Below are 19,866 nucleotides of genomic sequence, written 5' to 3'. Positions count from 1 at the left end.
CCCCAGGGGGGGGCACGAAGCGATGCCAGGGGGGGCGCGCGGTGGTGGCGGTTTTAGGCACAGGTTTGTCCGGTGCGCAAATTTAACGTGGGGGCAGCGGTGACAGCGGCTCAGTGCTTGGAAAATAATCTGGTCCACTATTCGGTTCCTATTGTCTGTTCTGTCTGTCCGCGGCTGCGCGAGTGAGAACGAAAGGGGAGGGGTGGTGTGGGCCCTGTCTGCCAGGGGAATCGGGGCACGCGGACCACTGCTACCGCTGCCTGTTGCCCAAGATCACCGCTGCCCTTAGATTCCTAAGCTCATGCTAACAATGTCATTCTTTATGAACTATTGTAGACATTTTGATGACGTGTCTTTATTTTCCATCCATGTTTTCTTTGTCTGCCTGTGGTTTAGTTGGTGTCAGACAGACATAAAGACAGCAGGTAATGCAGGAAAACAGCTGCACTTTTATGAGATCAGAAATAAACAATCCGTCATTTAGAAAAAAAAAATCAGCACGTTTTTACCTATTTCTTCAGACTAAAAACGTTAAATATATTGGTGCTGCTGTGTTAATGTTTCAGATCAATTTAGATTTAATATTATTTATTGATTGAATTATTTTTTTCAGCATCAAATGGTTCAGTTGGTCAAAATGTTTCTAGTTTAAATAAGGAATGACAGATTTTTTTTATTTCAGGTACTTTCAGCTTCTTTTTTGTTTTAGACTAGAACAGGGTTTCTGTGGCTAAATAAAGTTAATATTTGTTGAAAGTGGATTTATTTTGCTTTTTTCTTTTGTTAGTGTTAAAAGATACAATTTTAGGTATACAAATTTTATAGATACTGACCTGATGTATTGTCACCGCGCGAGTGTGTCTGTGTGTGTGTGTGTGTGGGGGGGGGGTTATGGGGGGGGGGGGGCGCGAAACATTTTCTTTTCCTAGGGGGGGCCTGGCAAAAAATAATTGAGAAGCACTGCCTTAGAGGGAGGGGCTAAATGTGAGGAAGACATCTGGTATCATGGAGGCATTTCATCTGTTATGCAGACATAAAATCAACTCTTCTGAGGAAAATGTCATTGAAATCCTCCTTTATTTCAGTTTTGAATGAGAGAAATTCCTCATTTTTATTTGTGTCTCATTAAAATCTGCAGTTTTGTAGAAACTTTAGAACCAAACTGGCTAAATGAGATTGAATGGATGCAGTCATGGAGCTGTGAGGAACACTACTGCTGTTCTGGGATGGTTGGTTGTGGGTTTCAATCCTTTCACTGACACTGTGTGCTTGAATTCCAAAAAGTGTGTCTGAGTTCACTCACTGTTTAGTGCCATAAACGGGGAGGAGCTCCAATCTACGAGAGCCCTGGAAATTTCCCATAAGTCTCTGCAAAAAAAAACCCACTGCTCACTAGATTGGCAGATATAGACAACAACATTCTGTGTTCTCACTTCAACTACTGGGTGACATCATGATTTTGATCAGAACTGCTTTTAGTTTCTGATCCTCCAAGATTCCTGTGGTCTGCTGGAGATCAGCAGAACCAAAGACCCACAGTGAGACACAATCCAGAACGGTGAGTCTCAGCTGTGGAACGGCCTGGAAGTTTGGAAGAAAACTCAACTTTGGAATCATTTTAGCTCTTCTTCCTGTTTTCATTTGATGTTATGGATGTCGTGTGTTGGGGAGTTTCTTTTGATTCCTGTAAGTTTATAATCATTACTTTCAGGTTTAGATATTTAAAAAAAATCTAAAAAAGGGCGGGGCCTGTCCACACAAGTTATGTTACAAACATACCTGCTGGCTCCAATAATGTTCACATACAAACAAGTAAACATGGACATCATACAAATAAAGTTTGTACACACATACTTATGTTTTCAGACCAACATGTGAAACGTTTCATTCCGTCACGCAAACTATTGGTGCAAAGGTGAGATAGCAGGTCATAGAAGGTCAAAGAAAGGTCAGAGGTCCCTCCTTCCTTGTGTAATGTCTGTGTGTGTTGGAGTGTATGTGTTTGCGGGGTAAAGAGTGTGTGCACTAAAGGGTGCAGTTAAAGTTGGCAGGTATGGACATGAGAGGACATTGCTCACAGTGATGACAAAGCACCCCCCCACCACCACCACCAAGGGGCCCTAAGTGTCTAAAGGTGCAATTAACCATTACTAGTATTATTTTTATTAATTTGAATTTAAAGTCCCACTCTGATGAAAATAAGTTTTAACTGGTTCTTGAGAACATATTTAAAGAAAAAAGCTCAAAGTTGCATTTTTGAGTATTTCCTTATTCAAATCGTTGAGAATCAGGAGCAGACATGAAAAAAGCTCTTTTGAAAAAGATGGTATTTGCTTCATAAAAAAATAGACCTGGTGAGCCAAAATCAACACAGCATGTAAACTCAGCAACCTATGTCCTGGAAAAAAAACAGTTTATTTGATATTGGCTCTAAACAGTATGATCATAATTAAAAACCACTGGGAACGCTTTGAAAATAGATCAAAAGAGGATCAGAGTGGGACTTTAAATTAAAAAAGTAGTGAGGATTTTGTTGTCCTGCACTCGAGTCTTTTTAGGGAGCAGTGAGTAAATTCGGACCTCAGAGTCTTGAGCAGCTCCTCTAAGTTTAGCCCCTCCCACTTATTAGACCTTTCTGTAACCCTTGTGCTATCCTAGGCACTTTAACATTGGGGATGGGTCATCTAGACCCACTAGACAGTGCGCTGAACCTTTCTTCTTCAATGATTTGTGATCTTCACTGGTGTCCATGGATTACATGAAATCTTTCCACCTTTATCCACCTTTGTCATGGTAGGGAGAACACGTCAATGCAAGGGTGGGGTCATCTAAGATAGCACAAGGATTATAGGCCGTTGATTGACAGCTTTGTGTCTGGACTGGACCCACATGGGACCTAAAAACACAACAGAGCAACAGCCGTGGAGTGTCTGCCCTTAAAGCAGGAGAGCGCAGGTTCAAATCCCAGACTGAGGCGTTCTCTTCACCTCAGGTTCTCTGGAGGAGTGATGAAGATGTCCACCTACGTCTTCAATCATGAACAGGTTAGCTGGAGTCCAAACACACAGTTTCAAGGAATTCAGCAACAATTTACAGATAAATGAACCAGATTCCTGTTTGATTCAGTCCAGATTCTCACTTTCTGACTCTTAAGGATGAAATGAAAGAAGAAACTTTTGACTGAAAGGTCAACAGTTAAAGAAAGAAAGAATTCCATGATGGTTCTGGAAAATAGGAAAAAAGCCTAAAGTTCAGAATTTCATGAGTCGTCTGACGCCGTTTGGATGGGCCGGCGCTCACCAGTATGCGGTCGCTGTCGATGATGGTGTTGAGGCGGTGAGCGATGGTGAGCACCGTGCACTCTCTGAACTTCTCCCGGATGGTTTTCTGGATCAGCTCGTCCGTCCTGCGGGGACACAGAGCGCTAACGGTGAGGAGCAGGTGGGGGCGCTCCTCATATGATTCAAAGACTTTAAACATGTTGTATATTCCCAGGTGTAAATCTTAATCTTTGGTGGATTAATAGCACTATGAAACTCTTACTTTTGTAAAACAGCAGGTCCGCTTTTATTGTGTTAAACTTTTGATTTTCCTTATTCTCCTTTAAAAAAAAGTGAATCTCCAGATTATTATTCTAATCTCAGGTTACGAATGAAACCACAAATCAACAGATCCATCCTCTGTTCCTCAGACTCCAGTTTTTTATACATTGTTGTTTCCTTTATATGCATCAATAAAGTTTTTGAAAAAATCTCGATGAAAAAAAAACAATGTGGCAGTGCTTCCAAAATAAGAGCACCTACTTCTTGGAACAGGAAGTCAAGTGATGTGGGTCACCTGCGGGATGATGGACATCATCTGGCGCAGGTCGTGAAGGCCGATCTCAGACGTGACGACGCCGTCGATGTAGATCTTCCCCTGAGGTTCTGCCAGGCGGAACAGAGCTGAAACCAGAGAACTTTTCCCGGCGCCGGTTCTTCCCATGATGCTGACCTGAATCAAAAACGCGTCACAAATGAGTCATGTGGGACTTCAGCTGATATCAGATTTTAAATATTCAAAGTAATTATTGTGGAATGTGTTTCTTCTGGATTCTCTATGAGCTTTTACTGTAAAAACCAGAGGAAGTGGTTCTGGAGGAGAAGGTTTTGAGTGAAACTGCTGTGCAGTGAAGGAGGTTCCTGATCTTCTCCTGGGGTCGGAACACGGCTTTGAGGTTGTGCAGCACAAAATAAAATATAGATGTGTGTGTGTATGTATGTAAGTGACTTCTAACCTGAACGAAGTCCACAAAATGTCAGCGGCAGTAGTGAGTCCAACTGACCTAAGTCTTTGGAAAACCTGTTCAACACTCGTCCTGTAGAAACAAAAATATATATGATATATGATTTTTATTAAAGAACAAATGTGGAATATCAATTTCACAAATAACATAGTTACACACGTGTTTTCCCTCAGGTTTCAGCTTGTGCTCTTTCCCTTCCTTTTTTACTGTTCAGAAGGGTTTTGTTAATAAAGTTGGATTGAGAAGCGGCTCACCGATGGGGTTGATCATGTCAAATAACTTTGAACAGGGGGCTATTCCAGAAAGCATGTTTAAACTAGCCTGACTTTAATCCTTAACTCTGGCTGAAATCCGCCTGAACTTGCTTACTCTGGGTATGTCGGTTCCAAAAGTCCGGATATGAGTTAGTGTAATCACGCTCGACTTGGTAACCCTGGGTTAATGCACGTGCACGGCGTGTACATAAAGACATTCTCAATAGATCTCTGATTTATGGAGTCACCATGGAAACGCGTGGAGAAAAAAAGAGAGCGCGACACTTCAGACGGAGTCTGAGCTTTTAATGACGGCGTATAAAGATTATACGTCCATCAAAAAAGTAATATGGCTGCATCAGCAAAAAAAGTTTCTGCTTGTAGTAGAAGAACAGACAAAGTAAACGCACAAGTTTCTGATCTTATTTCCATTTTCCTTGTGACGCATATATATGTAACTTATCCAATTTTGCCAACTTACCGTAAATGAATTACTTCTACTGGTAACAAGTAATTGAGTTAAATTTATTCAACCTAATTTCTTACGTCTATTAAACTCAATAATTGTTTATATAACTCAAATTTACATATTTATCTAACTAAATGTGATATTACTCCAATTCAATTAATCTTTTTTCCATCTTAATTCATTATAATTCTTGAACTCTCGTATGTCTAAGTTTGAGCCGGCAGATATTCTCATTTTTATAAAAATAAAAAAACTAAACGCTATCCTCACAGTGCATAAAATTTATCTAGGAATTTCCATCATTACTATTACTCTTACAGAAAGCTGGGGTGCTATATAAACTCATCATCCTCTCCCTTCCTCTCACTTATGATGCAGAGACATAAGCTTAATAGGACAAAATAACTCAACAAAACTTGGTGAAACACAGTAAAAAAGCTCAACAACTAAACACAATTGGTCAAAAACCCACACTTAAACCCTAATCCGTCCAGACAGGCAAAGGGAATGGTATCCCACAATCCCTTGCGGAGCCGATCTAACAGCAGCACCAAAGTTACACCTACTTAATTGAATTAATTTGAATGAAAGTAAAATAACTGTTTGATAACTACGTGTTATTTTTAAACTGACTAAACAAAAAAATGATTTATCTTAACTGAAGCAAATAATTAAGTGAGATCAACAATGTAAAAAGTTTAATTTTCCAACATCCATATGTGGTCTTATCATCCTCTCATGGTGGAAAAAGTATTATCTGAGCTTCTTCATCCACTAAATTATCTTCAAATGGACACATCATGCTGCTTCACCTCTCTGAAAACAAACTAACCTTCAACTAAACCTGCTCCAGACCAGGTTATGTTCAGAGCATGAGTTGCCATGGAAACTTGACATACCCTGAAACATACCTCCATTCCTGGAACCGAAAGCTGAGGTTATCAACTTCCTTAGCCTCAAACTTACCGTGGGAGCTAGCATAACCTGCTTTCTGGAATACCCCCCAGGCATGGTTAACAGGACAATTCAATCGGTGAATTCAACAGGGGCCCAAGTCCACAATTTTTCAAAATAGAGATATTATATGTTTTATGGTCTTCAAGGGAAAAGCTGTCTGATTATGTGCAAAATTGTCCCAAGCCCGTTGTAATGTATTGACTATACATGGCATTTTAAATGTATTGCAAAAGGGGCTAAATTCCTGGACTTGGGTCTCTCTTGCATGGGTTTAGCTTTATCCCATAGATGGCAGCACTAGTTATCCAACATCGCAGTGCCTATGCAGCGGGAGTTTGATTCAAGTGATGAGGAGATTAGGCCTAAAAGAAAACTTAATGATCAAGAAACTTAAGAGTTTGTGATACAAGGGGCAAAGACGAGTCTGACTTTGAATATTAAACGTACCTTTTTGATAACCTGTTCCATTTTAGGAGGAAAACAAATCTGACTTGCAGTTATCATGTAGCAGAAAAGGGGTTTGGATATACACTGATCCTAAGAAATTTTAAGAATGTGACAATTGGAAAACTAAAGATTCATGTAGATCAGGGGTCGGGAACCTTTTTGGCCAAGAGAGCCATAAACGCCACATATTTTTAAATGTAATTTCGAAAGAGCCATACAATAATGTAGCGTCCCTTTCCCACACTGAGGCACGGAGACTTAACCTCTTTTAAGGTTCTTAATTCTGGTTACTGCAGACCGCAACAAACGCCGTACAATTAATTCAGCAGCTCCTGAATCTCTCCCGCTGAGATGAGAGCGCTTCTACCAACTTTATATTCTCTCACTGCCGCGTCAGCCCTTCCATTTCCCTTATTCGGCCCATAGCTGAACCCCATTGGTCCAAACTACCTAACAACAGGCTGAGCGACAGAACTGAGAGCCAATCAGATCTCTGCTTGATGCGGTCAATGAACTCCAGAACTTTTAACGCGGCCCAACAGCAAAGTTAAACTCAGTCCGCGACAATATGTTTAAAACTAAATATACAAGTGAATGTGTGCATTTGATTTAATTTCAAAATTTTTAAAGTACAATAAGTCTGTGGATTCTTTTTAATAACATTGTTATGCTATTGCTAATAAATGATGAGTATTTCTCGTGGTAGTTTTGCTGATGGTCTAGTCTGGTTGATACGTGGTGAGTTTCTGCTTCATGCAGGCGTTGAGACTTTAACGTGATCTTAGGTCTGAATGTTCTGTAGATGTGACAAAGACTGATCACATGCAGACGGGGAGCCAAACACACACTCACACGCCGCAGTGAGTGACGGGCAGCGGGTTTTACGTTTTTACAATCCCTGTGCGATTCACCTGCTGCCTGTCCCCACAACACCTCACCCCCACCCTCTGCTTTCTTCCTCACACATCCCGTCCCCGCAACTGCGCGCTCTTTCTCAGAGACGGGAGCGCGCACTTTTAGGCACGGCAATTCACAGGTTTCCAGTTGGTACAAACTCTGTGAAATTATAGATAATTGTAAACTTATAGCGCTGGCGCAGATTTTTCTCTCCAAGCACCGCTTCTACTGCGCGCCTCTGGCATCGCATCGCGCCCGAGAAGGACTGGTCTAATGAAAAAAAAAGTATAATTAAAGATTTGTCTGCGAGCCACATGTGATCATCAAAAGAGCCATATATGGCTCGCGAGCCATAGGTTCCCGACCCCTGATGTAGATGATAAATATGTGGGTTGTCCATTCTTTCCAGATGTTACTTCCGTTTAATTCAAGAAGGGCCCCAAGTCCAGAGACTTTAGTTTGCTAATCCTTTGAAATTATAAAAGTGATGTGCTTCATATTAAAGCATTTGTAAGCTATGAACTGGTGTTAAATCTGGGTAAAGTATTAATCATTTGGTGTAGCCTCCCTTTAAGCTATGCAATTAAAATCATATCCTGGAAAAACAAACTTCTTGGACTTGGGCCCCTTTTGAACTAACCGATTCAATTGTGTGCAGCCATACAGAGCTTTCGACTAGTTTGTGCAAACTTCTCCCACTCTGTCATTTTCATGATTCATTTTCCTTCATCTATTTGGTTTAAAACCTCAAGATGAGGGAGGACTTCTTTTAATAAGAATTATTACTTTTTATCACCTGGCCCGCCCACCCATTTGACTGGACGCCCTGAGCGATACCAGAGACAGACCCTTTTTTTTTTTTTTTTTTAATCTTATTTTTTTTCAGCCAGGCCACGTGATTGAGACTCATGGAAGCAGTGACACGGCCACCCCTTGTGCACTCAACCCCCTTACATGCGCTGTCCCCCCCTCTCTGTATCACGCAAGCCCAGAAACAGCGGTTTCAGCACACACACACACACACACACAAACAATCACAAATCCAAACAAACAAACTAACACACACACGAAATATCACCAAAATATTTCACTCACCCATTCAAATGATCAGAAACAGGTGTCCTAATCACTTGGCCTGGTCACAGGTGTATCAAATCAAGCACTAATTCATACAGACTGTAAAGAGGTTGCAGACTTTCTGCTCAGTCAATTGCTACAGAGCTCCAAACGTCATGTGACCTTCAGATTAGCCCAAGTACAGAACGTAGAGAGCTTCATGGAATGGGTTTCCATGGCTGAGCAGCTGCATCCAGGGTAAAGTTTGTGTGAGTTCTAGGTATCCTTTTTGGTAAAAAACAAGAGAATAATTTGAACACCTAACATTAACACACAATTTGAGGTTAATTAAGCCTTTCTTCTTTCTCACTCTCACTGCCCTTACATCCGGCCATACTACTGTTGAGAACATTTGTTGCACATTTATTATCTTTTATTGCACATTTATTATCATCTTCTAGACACGCACATCATGCTTGGCTGCCGTAAAGTTTCTTAATTGCAAACATACATTCTTTAAATAAACCATATAACGAAATACAACAGAAAAACCAGCGTTTCCGATGATTCCCTTTCCAGAGTTGATCAAGAAATATCTGATCACTCCATTTTATTTGATCGTGCAATACTCAAATTCTACAATTTTAACCTCAGAAACTGTTGAAAATGTGTCAAGTCAACTGAAAATGTATCTTTAACATGGATCAGTGGAAAATAACATTTACTTAAAGTACTTTTTTCTATTAAATCACAATGACACGTGAGGCCAAGGAAACAGGCTGAATGCTGAAGTGTGTGAATCAAATATGCCCCACACCATTACATCACCACCACCAACCTAAACCGTAGATATATTAAAACATCAAGTATGTTAAAAGATAGTAATAATTGGAGTATAGATTTATTATAGTTTAAAGCAGCTTTCTAAACACTGATCAAAGGATTAAAATATTAGGAGCACCAATAAAATAGAAAATAAAGTACTAAATAAAATGGAATATTAAAATGATGACAAAGAAATATAATTTCCTTTTTGCCATTTTTATTTAGTTAGTCAACATTTCTTAAAATTGTACTTTAATGTCCGAAAACAACAAAATAAAGTCAAATGACTTGTAAGCCAATCACGTTAACCCGCCTCGGGCAAGGACCCAATAGCAGGAGACCTCTCATTTTTGTAGCCAATCACGTGTCTCGAGGGGCGTGTCCCACAGGTAGCTTGATGCTAATTAGCCACACATTATTGTGAACACACTTCCCTCCTCACATGTAGCCCCGCAGATGTGAAAACGGAGCTGGAAGTTACAGCTCTTAAAGAAGAGGACAGAGTCGGGGGCTCGGTGTTAGGTGGCGGGGAGACGAGCTGTCAGTCAGCCCCGCGAGACATGGAGAAACTCGGCAAGACCAACCCGGCAGCAACCGCCAACATTTTCTCAAAGTTTTTTTTCTGGTGAGTTGGTTGTTCACGCACACTGACTGAGCGCGTGCGTTTGAAACGTGAAAAAATTGAGAAGTGTGGGTCGCGTGACGACTTGATCTCCCTCAGTTTGAACTTGAACTGAAACCACTGACTGACTGGACTGTTGTAGTTACAGCAGCGACAGCCGGTTCAATTACTTTCTTTATCACTTGTAGGCTAGTTGTTTAGAAAAGATGTTGTAATTGTTTACTTTGAGTAAACAAATTACAAATTACAACTCAAAGGTCAACTTTCTGAGTTTAGAATTATAGGGTGTGTTTATTGGCAAGACACATTCTAGGTAGTACAGGAACACATTTTCTGTTTTCTTTTTGTAAGTAATATGACTTAGAAAAAACTCTTCCTGAATTTCAATAGGTTTTTCATTGTAAAAAAATTGTAGAATTCGGTTTATTTAATGATCACAGTGTTAAGCACTGCAACTGTATCTCTGTAAGTTGCTTTTACCCAAGCAAAATTATAGTGCTTTTATTTTGGTAATTTAAAATAAAATTTGGTAAATTTTATTTTAAATTTTTTTTAAATTTTTAGTCAGAACGAAACAATTTTTTTATTGTTTCGTTCCAGAAACAATAAAGTTTGGTGATGAGGCAACGTGACACGGTAAAACGGTCAAAATGACCCCACCCTTACGTTGACGTGTTCTCCCTACCATGATAATGGTGGAGAGGATTTCATGTAATCCATGGACACCAGTCAAGATCACAAATCATTGAAGAAAAAAGATTCAGCCACTGTCTTGTGGGTCTAGATGACCCCACTCCCAACGTTAAAGTGCCTAGGATAGCACAAGGGTTAATGTGGCTAAGATGCTTTATTTACATGACAGTCTGCACTGCTTTTTCTCACACATGAAGTATTTCATCGCTCATCACCACATTGTTGGCCTCTTTTCAGAGCGTTGTACTCATCACTCTGATCCATCAGGTTGCTAAACTGGAATCTATTGCTGTGAAGTTCTGCAGAACTTTGGCCCATTCTGCATTCTGAATGCAGCTCTGTTGACCTCCTCTTCCTCAGGTGGCTGAACCCTCTGTTCCGTATCGGATCCAAGCGCAGGCTGGATGAAGATGACATTTTTGAAGTTCTGCCAGAGGACCGGTCGGATCACCTGGGAGAGGAGCTGAAGAGGTACCAGAATTCAAGACTTCGTGTTGTTCTGGGCTAAAATAGAATCTAATATTTGATATCCAATTTATGTAAACAAAATCCACAAATTCAGTTTCTTTTAATTTAGCTTTTTTTGGGGGGTTTAAAACCAGCTTTTGGTTGGTTTTTAATGAAAGAGATCATTTTTTATGCCTTTGTTCAGTTTATGTCAACACTTATGTCAACATTTCCGTTAAATTTTCACCGTTTGAATCGTTATCTCCAAATGGAAGATAAGTAAATAATAATTTCATAGCTTCTTCAGGCTTTATTTACATAGATCAACATTTTTTATTTTCTTTGTCATAAAATAAATGGAGTTGCTTGTAATTATCAATGATGGTCTTTTTAAAGGATGTTTTAGCAAATTTAGAATTCTTTCCATAATATATGAAGGAAATGAAGAAATGGGAATTTCTTTCTTTCTGAGATGTTTCCATGGAAATTATTTTCTAAATGGCCGAAATGTTTTTGTTATTAAAAAAAACAAAAAATTTTTTCCCTTTTGATCTTTTATCTATAAAACATCTCAAAACTGTTGGACATGTTTAATATTTTAGTTTTTAAAGAATGGTTTTTGTATTTATCATCTCATGAATCCGTTTTATTTCATTTTTTAATGTTTGTTGTTGCAGACAGTAAAGGATTATGGGAATCGTTTCATTTTTATATCATCAAAACATAATAAAAGTTACTAATTGAAAGGTTAATGTAGAAAAATTAAAAGAATTGTCTGAAAAGCTGACAGCTATTGCATCCCAACCCACACTAACAAACACAAAGCCACACTTGACTTGACTTGAAGCAACTATTCTGTTTAGTGAAATCAATTAGAAAAAGGTTTAAACTTGATAAAAAAAACGTTTATTCTAGAAACTTTAATACAAACGTTTAACAACTTTTTTTATTTTAACTCCTTAAATGTTTTATATAAGTTCTTCTTTCATTAAGTCCACCTAGAAGAGCTTCGGCATCAGGAAATCACAAGAAGCCAAGAACAAAACTCTTTTGTTTGAACTTTCTTTCTCTGATTTTCATGTTTTTTTGGATATAGTTCAAACTTTTAGCAGCTTTATTTAAAACTGCAGACGAGTTCTGGATTCATGCTGCATTTTCTCCTCACAGATTTTGGGATCAGGAAGTCGTAAACGCCTCAAAAGAAATGCAGACGCCCAGCCTGGCTAAAGCTATGATCCGGTGTTACTGGAAGTCCTATTCAGTGCTGGGAATCTTCAATCTATTTGAGGTTTGACTGTTCTTCACCAAACATCTGATCTTGTTTGTTATTTTTTTTCGTCTAACGGGTTGTTTTTTTTCTTTTCTGTGATTCAGGAGATCATTAAAGTGGTTCAGCCGGTGGTTTTGGGCAAAATGATCGAATACTTTGAGAATTACGACCCAGATAACGCCAAGGCGTTCCACGAGACGCTCGGCTACGCGGCCGGCCTCTCCATCCTCACCATCAGCATGGTGTCGTATCAACTCTATGTCTACCAAGTTCAGATGGCGGGCATGAAGATCAGAGTGGCCATGTGTCACATGATCTACCAGAAGGTCAGCCTCTTCCTTTGTAGTCTTGACTGCAAGTGTTCCTGTTTGAACGGTGGTTTCTGTCTTTGCAGGCTCTGTCTCTGAGCAATTCAGCCATGGGAAAAACCACCACGGGTCAGATCGTCAACCTGCTCTCCAATGACGTCAACAAGTTTGATGAAGTATGGGAAAACGCCGTCCTCTCTGTGGTCACGGGAGTAGAAATATCAGGGTTTTAGGCTTCACTCGCAAACAAGAGCAGATGTGAAGCCAGGAGATGTTACATTATCTGCTCTATGCCTTCAGAGAAGCTAGCGGAGCCTCTTTCCTAGCATGAGGTGGAGGCTTCCTTACATTCTGGGCCCCAAATCCTGTTTGTCTCAGAGGTTTTGCTTAATCTGTGGGAGCAGAGCCTGCTGGGAAAGTGACGGATCACATGGAGAGTTTGGATTTTTGGCAGCAGGGCACCAATTAAGGGATTTATTTTTATTTTCATATTCATGTTCATGTTGAAGGAAAATAAGATCAGAGTGATGCTCAGTGAATGTGGTAAATTTCTTTTGGAAGAATTGGGTTCTTTAGACTTTTAGAGGTGCAATAAATCCTGCTTAGAAAAAAAGGTCAAAGGTCGTCGATTGTAGATGAGCTGCAAACTCTTAAAAATCCAAAAAGATAAAGAGAAATCACTGATGAAATTATCGCTTTGAACATTTTCTTGTCGATGGAGGACATATTTAAAGAAAGTTGGGTTTAAAATTGGAGTTCTTTACATTTCTTAATTCCAATCATGGTGAATCAGGAGCAGATGAAAAAATGCCGTTTGAAAAAGCATGTAGGTCTGACGTAGAAGCTGCTACGGCAAGCCACGAGCTCCATTCTCCATTCTGATGCATCCACTTGTAGACACATTGATCCATGTCAGAGCTGACATCTGGCTCAAAGCTGCACAGCTGGATAGCTCCAAAATCACCCGCCATTTTTGTTTCACTGGTCATGTAAAGCGACGTACACACCGGGCGTTTAAGGCGTGTTCAAGAACCCGCGTTTAGCCCAAAACAGGGAGGGGCTTCTTCTTTGTCTATTGTTTACTAAAGCATGGCTGCCACCTTCAGCTGGAAGAGGGTTAGTATGAAGTGGTGCAAATCTCTTGATCTGGGCAGGAAGCGGAAAAAGCTATGGTTATTGTTGCCGTCCTTACAATGGCGATATAGATGACCAGTGGAGTGGGATCTTGATTTGATAAACAGACGCAGATGTCGTCAGGCTCTTCGCCGGTCACCAGATAAACCAAATCCGTTCATCACTAACAAATCCCAGTCCCTGATTGGTCAAAGATCGACCTGGTTTAGCCAGGAACCCCGCATTTAGTGGCCATTCGTTTTTATATGGAGCCCACAAACCTCAGTCCCTACGTGAATGTGAGAGTTTTGAAGAAGAAAGCCCAAACTGTGCATTTCTACAGACTTTTCATTGGAAGTGGCGCTGGATGGGCTGCCCATCTGCACCTGGGGCTGGGATCGGCCCTTCCCTGGCTATGGGACGGGACGGGACGACCCTCTCGGGGCCCCCGGTCGCTCTGGGTGTCATCCGCTTCGGCCGCGGGGTCTGGGGTGGGGTGGGGGGCTTGTCGGCCCTGTCCTGTGGGGGGGCGTTCTGGGGGGGAGGGGGGGCCCATTATTGGTTACGGGTCGGGGGGGCTGACGGGTCGGGGTCTCCGCTGAGGCAATCAGTGGTTGCCTCGGCCGGTTGGTTTCCTCGGTCCCGTCGAGGCCTGACCAGAGCTCCTCTAGGGCCGGCGTCTAGGCCTGGGGGCCTGGGCTTGCTCCGGGGGGGGGGGGGGGGGGGGGGCACGCTTTCTGGCTCCTCTCTCTCTGTGTGGGGCGGGTGGTGCCGGGCCTGGGGTGTCGGCGCCTCTGGGGGTGGGGCCCCTGGGCTGGGTGGCCCTGGCCCCTTTGCTGGGGGGGGGCTGGGGGACAGCTGTTTGACCAGCTGGACATCACTGCAGGCAAGCAGCAGATGTCCTCCTGGCACCCTACCCGCCAATTTTAACCGCACCTTAGACATTTAGGGCCCCTTGGTGGGGAGGGTGAGGGGACATCACTGTGAGTAATCAGGAGATGTCCCCTTAGTGCCCTACTCGCCAATTTTAACTGCACCCTCCTTAGTATACACACCCCTCCCCCTTCAATATATACATTCCAACATAAACACACACGCATGCACACACACACACCCTCTTAAACACACATACACGCACACACATTTTGCAAGGAAGGTGGGACCTGGGTCCATCTGTCCTGTCTGCTCCTCCCTGGACCAACCGTGGGCCAGGTGGGTGGCTGCCTGGAGTGCGGAGCGGGTCTCCCTTGGGGGGTCCTGGCTCGTACCTGGGGTTGGGGCGGGGGGATGCCCGGAACTCCTGGGTGGTGGTGGGGGCTCGTCTGGGGCTGTGGGCGTCCTTCTCCGGTAGGGCCTTGCGTTGGCCTCTTCCGGCGCGGCGGGGGGGCTGCTTTCCTGGTTGGGCTGGGGCGGCGCTCTCTTTCCCTCCGCGCCTCCCTGCTCTCTGGCTCTGGGGGCCTCGCGGCGGTCCTGCTGGCCCTGGCCTGGGTGGCGGTCTTGGTCGCCCGGGGGGGCGGTTGTTCCCTGCCTGTTCCCATGTGGCGTTGGGGGGATTCCGGCTGCCGCTGCTGCTGCGGCGGGGGTCTGGGTGTGGGGGTGGCTGGGCGCTCCTCCTTCTTCTTTTCACATTCCACCATCTATTTTAGAAGAACATAAACGCTCACCTGAGCACAGGTGTTAGCTCACCTTTGCACTAATAGTTTGCATGATTGAATGAATGAAAGATTTCACACTAGTTGGTTTAAAGGCATAGGTATGCGTTCGTGAACACTATCTGTTTTGTGTACATGTTGACATGTGGACATTTTTTGCAGCTAGCAGGTGTGCGGACAGGCCCCGCCCTTTTTGTACTACATTTGAACCGTACCGTAATGATAAACAACCAGTAAACCTGTCTGCTCTATGCTGCTTCATGGTCTTACCCCCCCCCCCCCCCCTCTCACTTTAACCCCCCTCTCTCTAACATTCTTTCCTTTTCCGTCCGGTCCAACACCAAAGATTTTCAAACATGGTTGAAATTAATAAAGTTTGGCTAGGGGGAGAGAGTGTAAACAGAGAGCTCTCTGCAATGGGGAAGGGGGGGGTGGAGTTACTCTGTGCCAACTGTCCAGCCCACAACTCAGAGGTGTAATTATAATGAACTTCTGCCGCTCTACAGAAATTATGTCCTAGAAAACGACAGTTTTTTTTTTTTAGATCTTTGCTACAAACGTTAAAAGACCACTGGGAACATTTTAGAAATAGATCAAACGATGATCGGAGTGGGACTTTAAATAATGTTCAACTCGCTGAAAATAAATGTATAGTCATTTCGACCCCAACTGTAATATGGAAATGTTTCTTTTTTTCTGGTCTTTTCTACATTTTTTTGTTATTAGTTCCTTAACCCGTTGTTATCTGTTTGACCAGGTGACCATCCACCTACACTTTCTGTGGGTGGCGCCTCTGCAGGCCGCAGTCGTGGTCGGGCTGCTTTGGATGGAGATCGGGCCTTCCTGTTTGGCTGGAATGGTGGTGCTCATGTTTCTGATGCCCACCCAAACCTTGTTTGGGAGACTTTTCTCAAAGTTCAGGTGAAACCACATATCAGTTTTACATAAATTGTCTTTTTTCTTAACGGTGAGATTGGGATTAGGATTATTGCTTCGCATCAAAGACATTTTCTTGGAACCAACCATTGTGGCAATTTAATAGCATAGTAGAAATCATTTCAGTTATGCAAGTTAGAAAGTAGAATCATACTGTAGTCATGTACCATAAAACAACATGACTTCCAGATTGAAGCACGTTTAGAAAGTAAAATAAACCGAGCTAGTTCAATTCACCTAGTAACCAATAGGAGGCTTTCTTACACCCTTAAGACGGAACCCAAAAATTACTTGACAAAAATTAACAAATGCAATTCTGTTTTATTTACCTCTACTTTTTGATATTGTGTCCATGAGGACTGTACTAGTGAATTTATTTATTTAAATAAATATTTATAGATTTGTTTTACTGTGAAATACCCAGTTTTTAAAATAGACCTGGGCTGTGACCAAATTTCGGCACTACGTACATTTTGAAGACCTGTCCGGATCTACAATTCCCAAATCCAGTGCCCTAGAAATTTCCTAGAAGTCTCTGTGCATATAGACCACAATGCAATTCAACAATTTTAGTGGGAAAAATTAGCATTTTAACTAAATTTTTTTGAATTAATACTTTAAAAATCAATTCTTTGTGTAAAATATCTTCATAAAATGTACATATTTATTAGGTCTCTGACATAGCTCTGGTGTCACATGACAAGTGTGACACCAGGCAGCGACCACCTGCCAAGTGTGATGTCATTAAAAATGGTCAATCCCACCTGAGTCTGCTCAGTGCAGCCTTGCTTCTAAAATGATTATTAGATGATTATTCCAAAGGCCACGCCCCCTTTTTGGTCTTGTTTATTTTATTTCAAAAGAAGTCATTTTGATTAAAAAAGAAACTATATTTTTTATCCTGATTATGTTACTTTATCTAAATTTCTTATTTTAAAAATGGCTAAATTTCAAATGTGAAACTACAGGGTTTAATTACTTTATTTAAAGAGTTTGTACTTAGATTTGATATAAATTTCAAATGTAAAATTTGACAGTTTTATTTTAAAGTGAACAAAAAAAGAATTTTTATAACAATCTCTCTGGAGAGGATTTCATTAACTGACCTGACTTGATTTTCAAACCTTCATGAAATAGAAAATCCAAACAGATAATGCAAACTTTTTAAAGTATTCTTCACTTGCAGCACTTCAGTGTTTTATGTTTTTGGATGCTGGCTGCAGGACACATTATGTAAAAGGTGGTGGGTGTGAAACTGTAGAAATGTTTACATGCAGAAATGTCAAGTGCAGCCTTCTTCTGGTGGTTTCAGGAGCAAAACCGCCGCTCTGACGGACAACAGAATCCGAACGATGAATGAAGTGGTGTCTGGAATAAGAATCATAAAGATGTACGCCTGGGAGAAACCCTTCGCTGCTCTGGTCTCCGACGTCCGAAAGTAAGAGAACTAAAGTCTCCTTAACATTTAAAGACGGACTCTTCCTGTTCTGTAACCAAAGTCATGATGATGGGTCAACTCAGAAGCTAAAGTTTCACTTGGATAAAATCTATGATTATCTAAATCGGAAATAAATTGCATACTTTTAGTTTTTTGGCAGCAGGAGAACTTTGAATAAAAAGGTTATTAAAACATTAAGACATTATATAAAATAAAATAAAGGCTTTTAAAAAGAACGTGCACCTCCCAGCTGTTTCCTATGGTGGCCGAGAACAACAGCAAAAAACAAAAAATAAAGCAACTGCGAACAATAAAGAAACGCTGCGCATTGTAACAGCCATCACAGCAAAAGGAAGAAAGAAAAAGTGACTGCCAACCTAAAGTGATGCTAACAAAAGAAAGCTACAACGAAGTGAATCAGGGATTATTTTGCCGACAGCTCTCTGTCTGCCAGCAGCTAGCAGTCCGGGGCTGTCGGAGCTCACTCGCTTGTTACGGCGGCAGACAGAGATCCACTACTGGATGAGAAGGCTGCCTCCAGAACTTTGAGATATTTTTCTTATTTTCATAGCGACAATAATAATAAAAAGAAAAGTCCCCTAATTTTGTTTTTTATTTTATTTTCCCCTTTCGAGTTAATACGGGACAGCAAGCCTTCAAAGTGGGTCACAGAGACACAGAAACATCTTCAATTCCTCCATCCTGACCTCATGAAGACAAGTCTCTCCAATGTCCTGCTTGAAATATAAGAAAATATGAACATTTATGGAACATGTATATGAAAATATGGATGAAAACGTCCGTGTCTTTCCAGTAAGGAGATCTCCAAGATCATGAAGAGCTCCTACCTGCGCGGGCTCAACATGGCCTCCTTCTTCTGCGCCAGCAAGATCATCCTCTTCGTCACGTTCACCCTCTACGTCCTGCTGGGAAACACCATCTCAGCCAGCCGCGTGTTTGTCACCGTGTCGCTGTACACCGCCGTGCGCCTCACCGTCACGCTCTTCTTCCCCAGCGCCATCGAGAAGCTGTTCGAGAGCCGCGTCAGCATCCGAAGGATTCAGGTGAGGAAGCCAAGTGGATTTGGTGATTAGCAAATTTGAACTATGGAACTGTAAGAACCAGGATTGGATTTTTACTTTTATTTTAAACTCGTGACTTTCTAGCAACTCAGCCAGTCGTATTTGGGTTTTTTTTCATCGTCTTGAACAGTTTCAGATCAGTGTTTCCACAGCGCTTCCTGCAGGCTGAAGCTTTTCCGTAAACACGTGAGCCTGATTCAATCCATAACTGCGTTCCCCCCTCACCCACCAAGCCCGCCACCGCCGTTTTAAAGTCCAGAGTAAAACTGAAAATAGTTAACCGGTCCTTCTGCATGACTCATGAAAGCAAGTGCAGCTGTGGTTCTGAAGAGCTCAGCTGAGTCCTAAAAGCCACTTTATTTTTCTAACCTGGAAAGAAGAAGCCGTAAAGTTTTAGTGCAGGTTGAAGCACATGCAGCGATAAGGATCCAGAACCTTTGTCTTCACCTGTAAGCACTTTCTCAGGTTTATGGGTTCCAGTTAACTAAGCAAAAGGTCATTTGAGGTCAAAACGTCTCTTTAAACGTCCGCATTTTCTGCTTTTTGAAGACAACATCTGATGGGTTTGGGGGGTTCTTAAACTCGGGTTCCTTCAGATCTTTTTACAGAACCGATTTCCATTGTTTTCCATGAAGGAGTTCCTGCTGCTGGATGAGATCACCAAAGGCGGGTCGGCTCTGCCGCCAGAGGACAAGAAGGAAAATTCAGTGGAGCTCCAGAATCTCACCTGCTACTGGGATAAGGTCAGAGGTCGCCAGGCTAAACATTCAAAAACCTTCAAATAGGAAGGAAGATATGATAGAAGTAAAACTGTGTGCAATGCTAATAACCATTTTATTAGAGATTAACTGACAATAAACTTGATAAAATGATCAAATACATCATTATTTCAACCACTGAAGACAGTTTTTGCTAATTTTATTGATCAATTGATTCATAAATTATAATAAACCCTGAGTTACTGGGGATGAACAATATCTAAATAAACTGACTTTCATATTAAGAAATGTTATATTTAAACTTTTTATTTTTTGTATCTTAAAGAATTTCTAAGAAATAAATAGTTGTTTTTAGTTCCAAAGAAACTCATTTCATCACAATAGGGAGCCGGTTTA

General features: G+C 41.6%; 2 protein-coding genes across 2 annotated transcripts in view; one reads left to right on the top strand and one right to left on the bottom strand.

Annotated features, from left to right (window-relative positions):
• LOC101159411 (multidrug resistance-associated protein 4-like) overlaps nucleotides 1-19,866 on the bottom strand; it is a 142,385-nt gene that overhangs the window by 9,373 nt on the left and 113,146 nt on the right. The gene's annotated exons all lie outside the window — the stretch shown is intronic.
• Nucleotides 9,636-19,866, top strand: part of LOC101165686 (multidrug resistance-associated protein 4-like) — a 32,543-nt gene continuing 22,312 nt past the window's right edge. The window contains exons 1-9 of the mRNA XM_023963403.1: nucleotides 9,636-9,815; nucleotides 10,866-10,976; nucleotides 12,120-12,240; nucleotides 12,327-12,548; nucleotides 12,617-12,706; nucleotides 16,053-16,216; nucleotides 17,544-17,669; nucleotides 18,484-18,733; nucleotides 19,387-19,494. Coding sequence (XP_023819171.1) covers nucleotides 9,751-9,815; nucleotides 10,866-10,976; nucleotides 12,120-12,240; nucleotides 12,327-12,548; nucleotides 12,617-12,706; nucleotides 16,053-16,216; nucleotides 17,544-17,669; nucleotides 18,484-18,733; nucleotides 19,387-19,494 — 1,257 coding nt within the window. The 5' untranslated portion in view covers nucleotides 9,636-9,750. The remainder of the gene's footprint in view (nucleotides 9,816-10,865; nucleotides 10,977-12,119; nucleotides 12,241-12,326; nucleotides 12,549-12,616; nucleotides 12,707-16,052; nucleotides 16,217-17,543; nucleotides 17,670-18,483; nucleotides 18,734-19,386; nucleotides 19,495-19,866) is intronic.

Source organism: Oryzias latipes, chromosome 2 (genome assembly GCF_002234675.1).
Source record: "Oryzias latipes chromosome 2, ASM223467v1".
Taxonomy (NCBI): Eukaryota; Metazoa; Chordata; class Actinopteri; order Beloniformes; family Adrianichthyidae; genus Oryzias; species Oryzias latipes.
The sequence above is the reverse complement of the archived record's forward strand: the minus strand, read 5'-3'. Positions and strand labels throughout refer to the sequence as shown.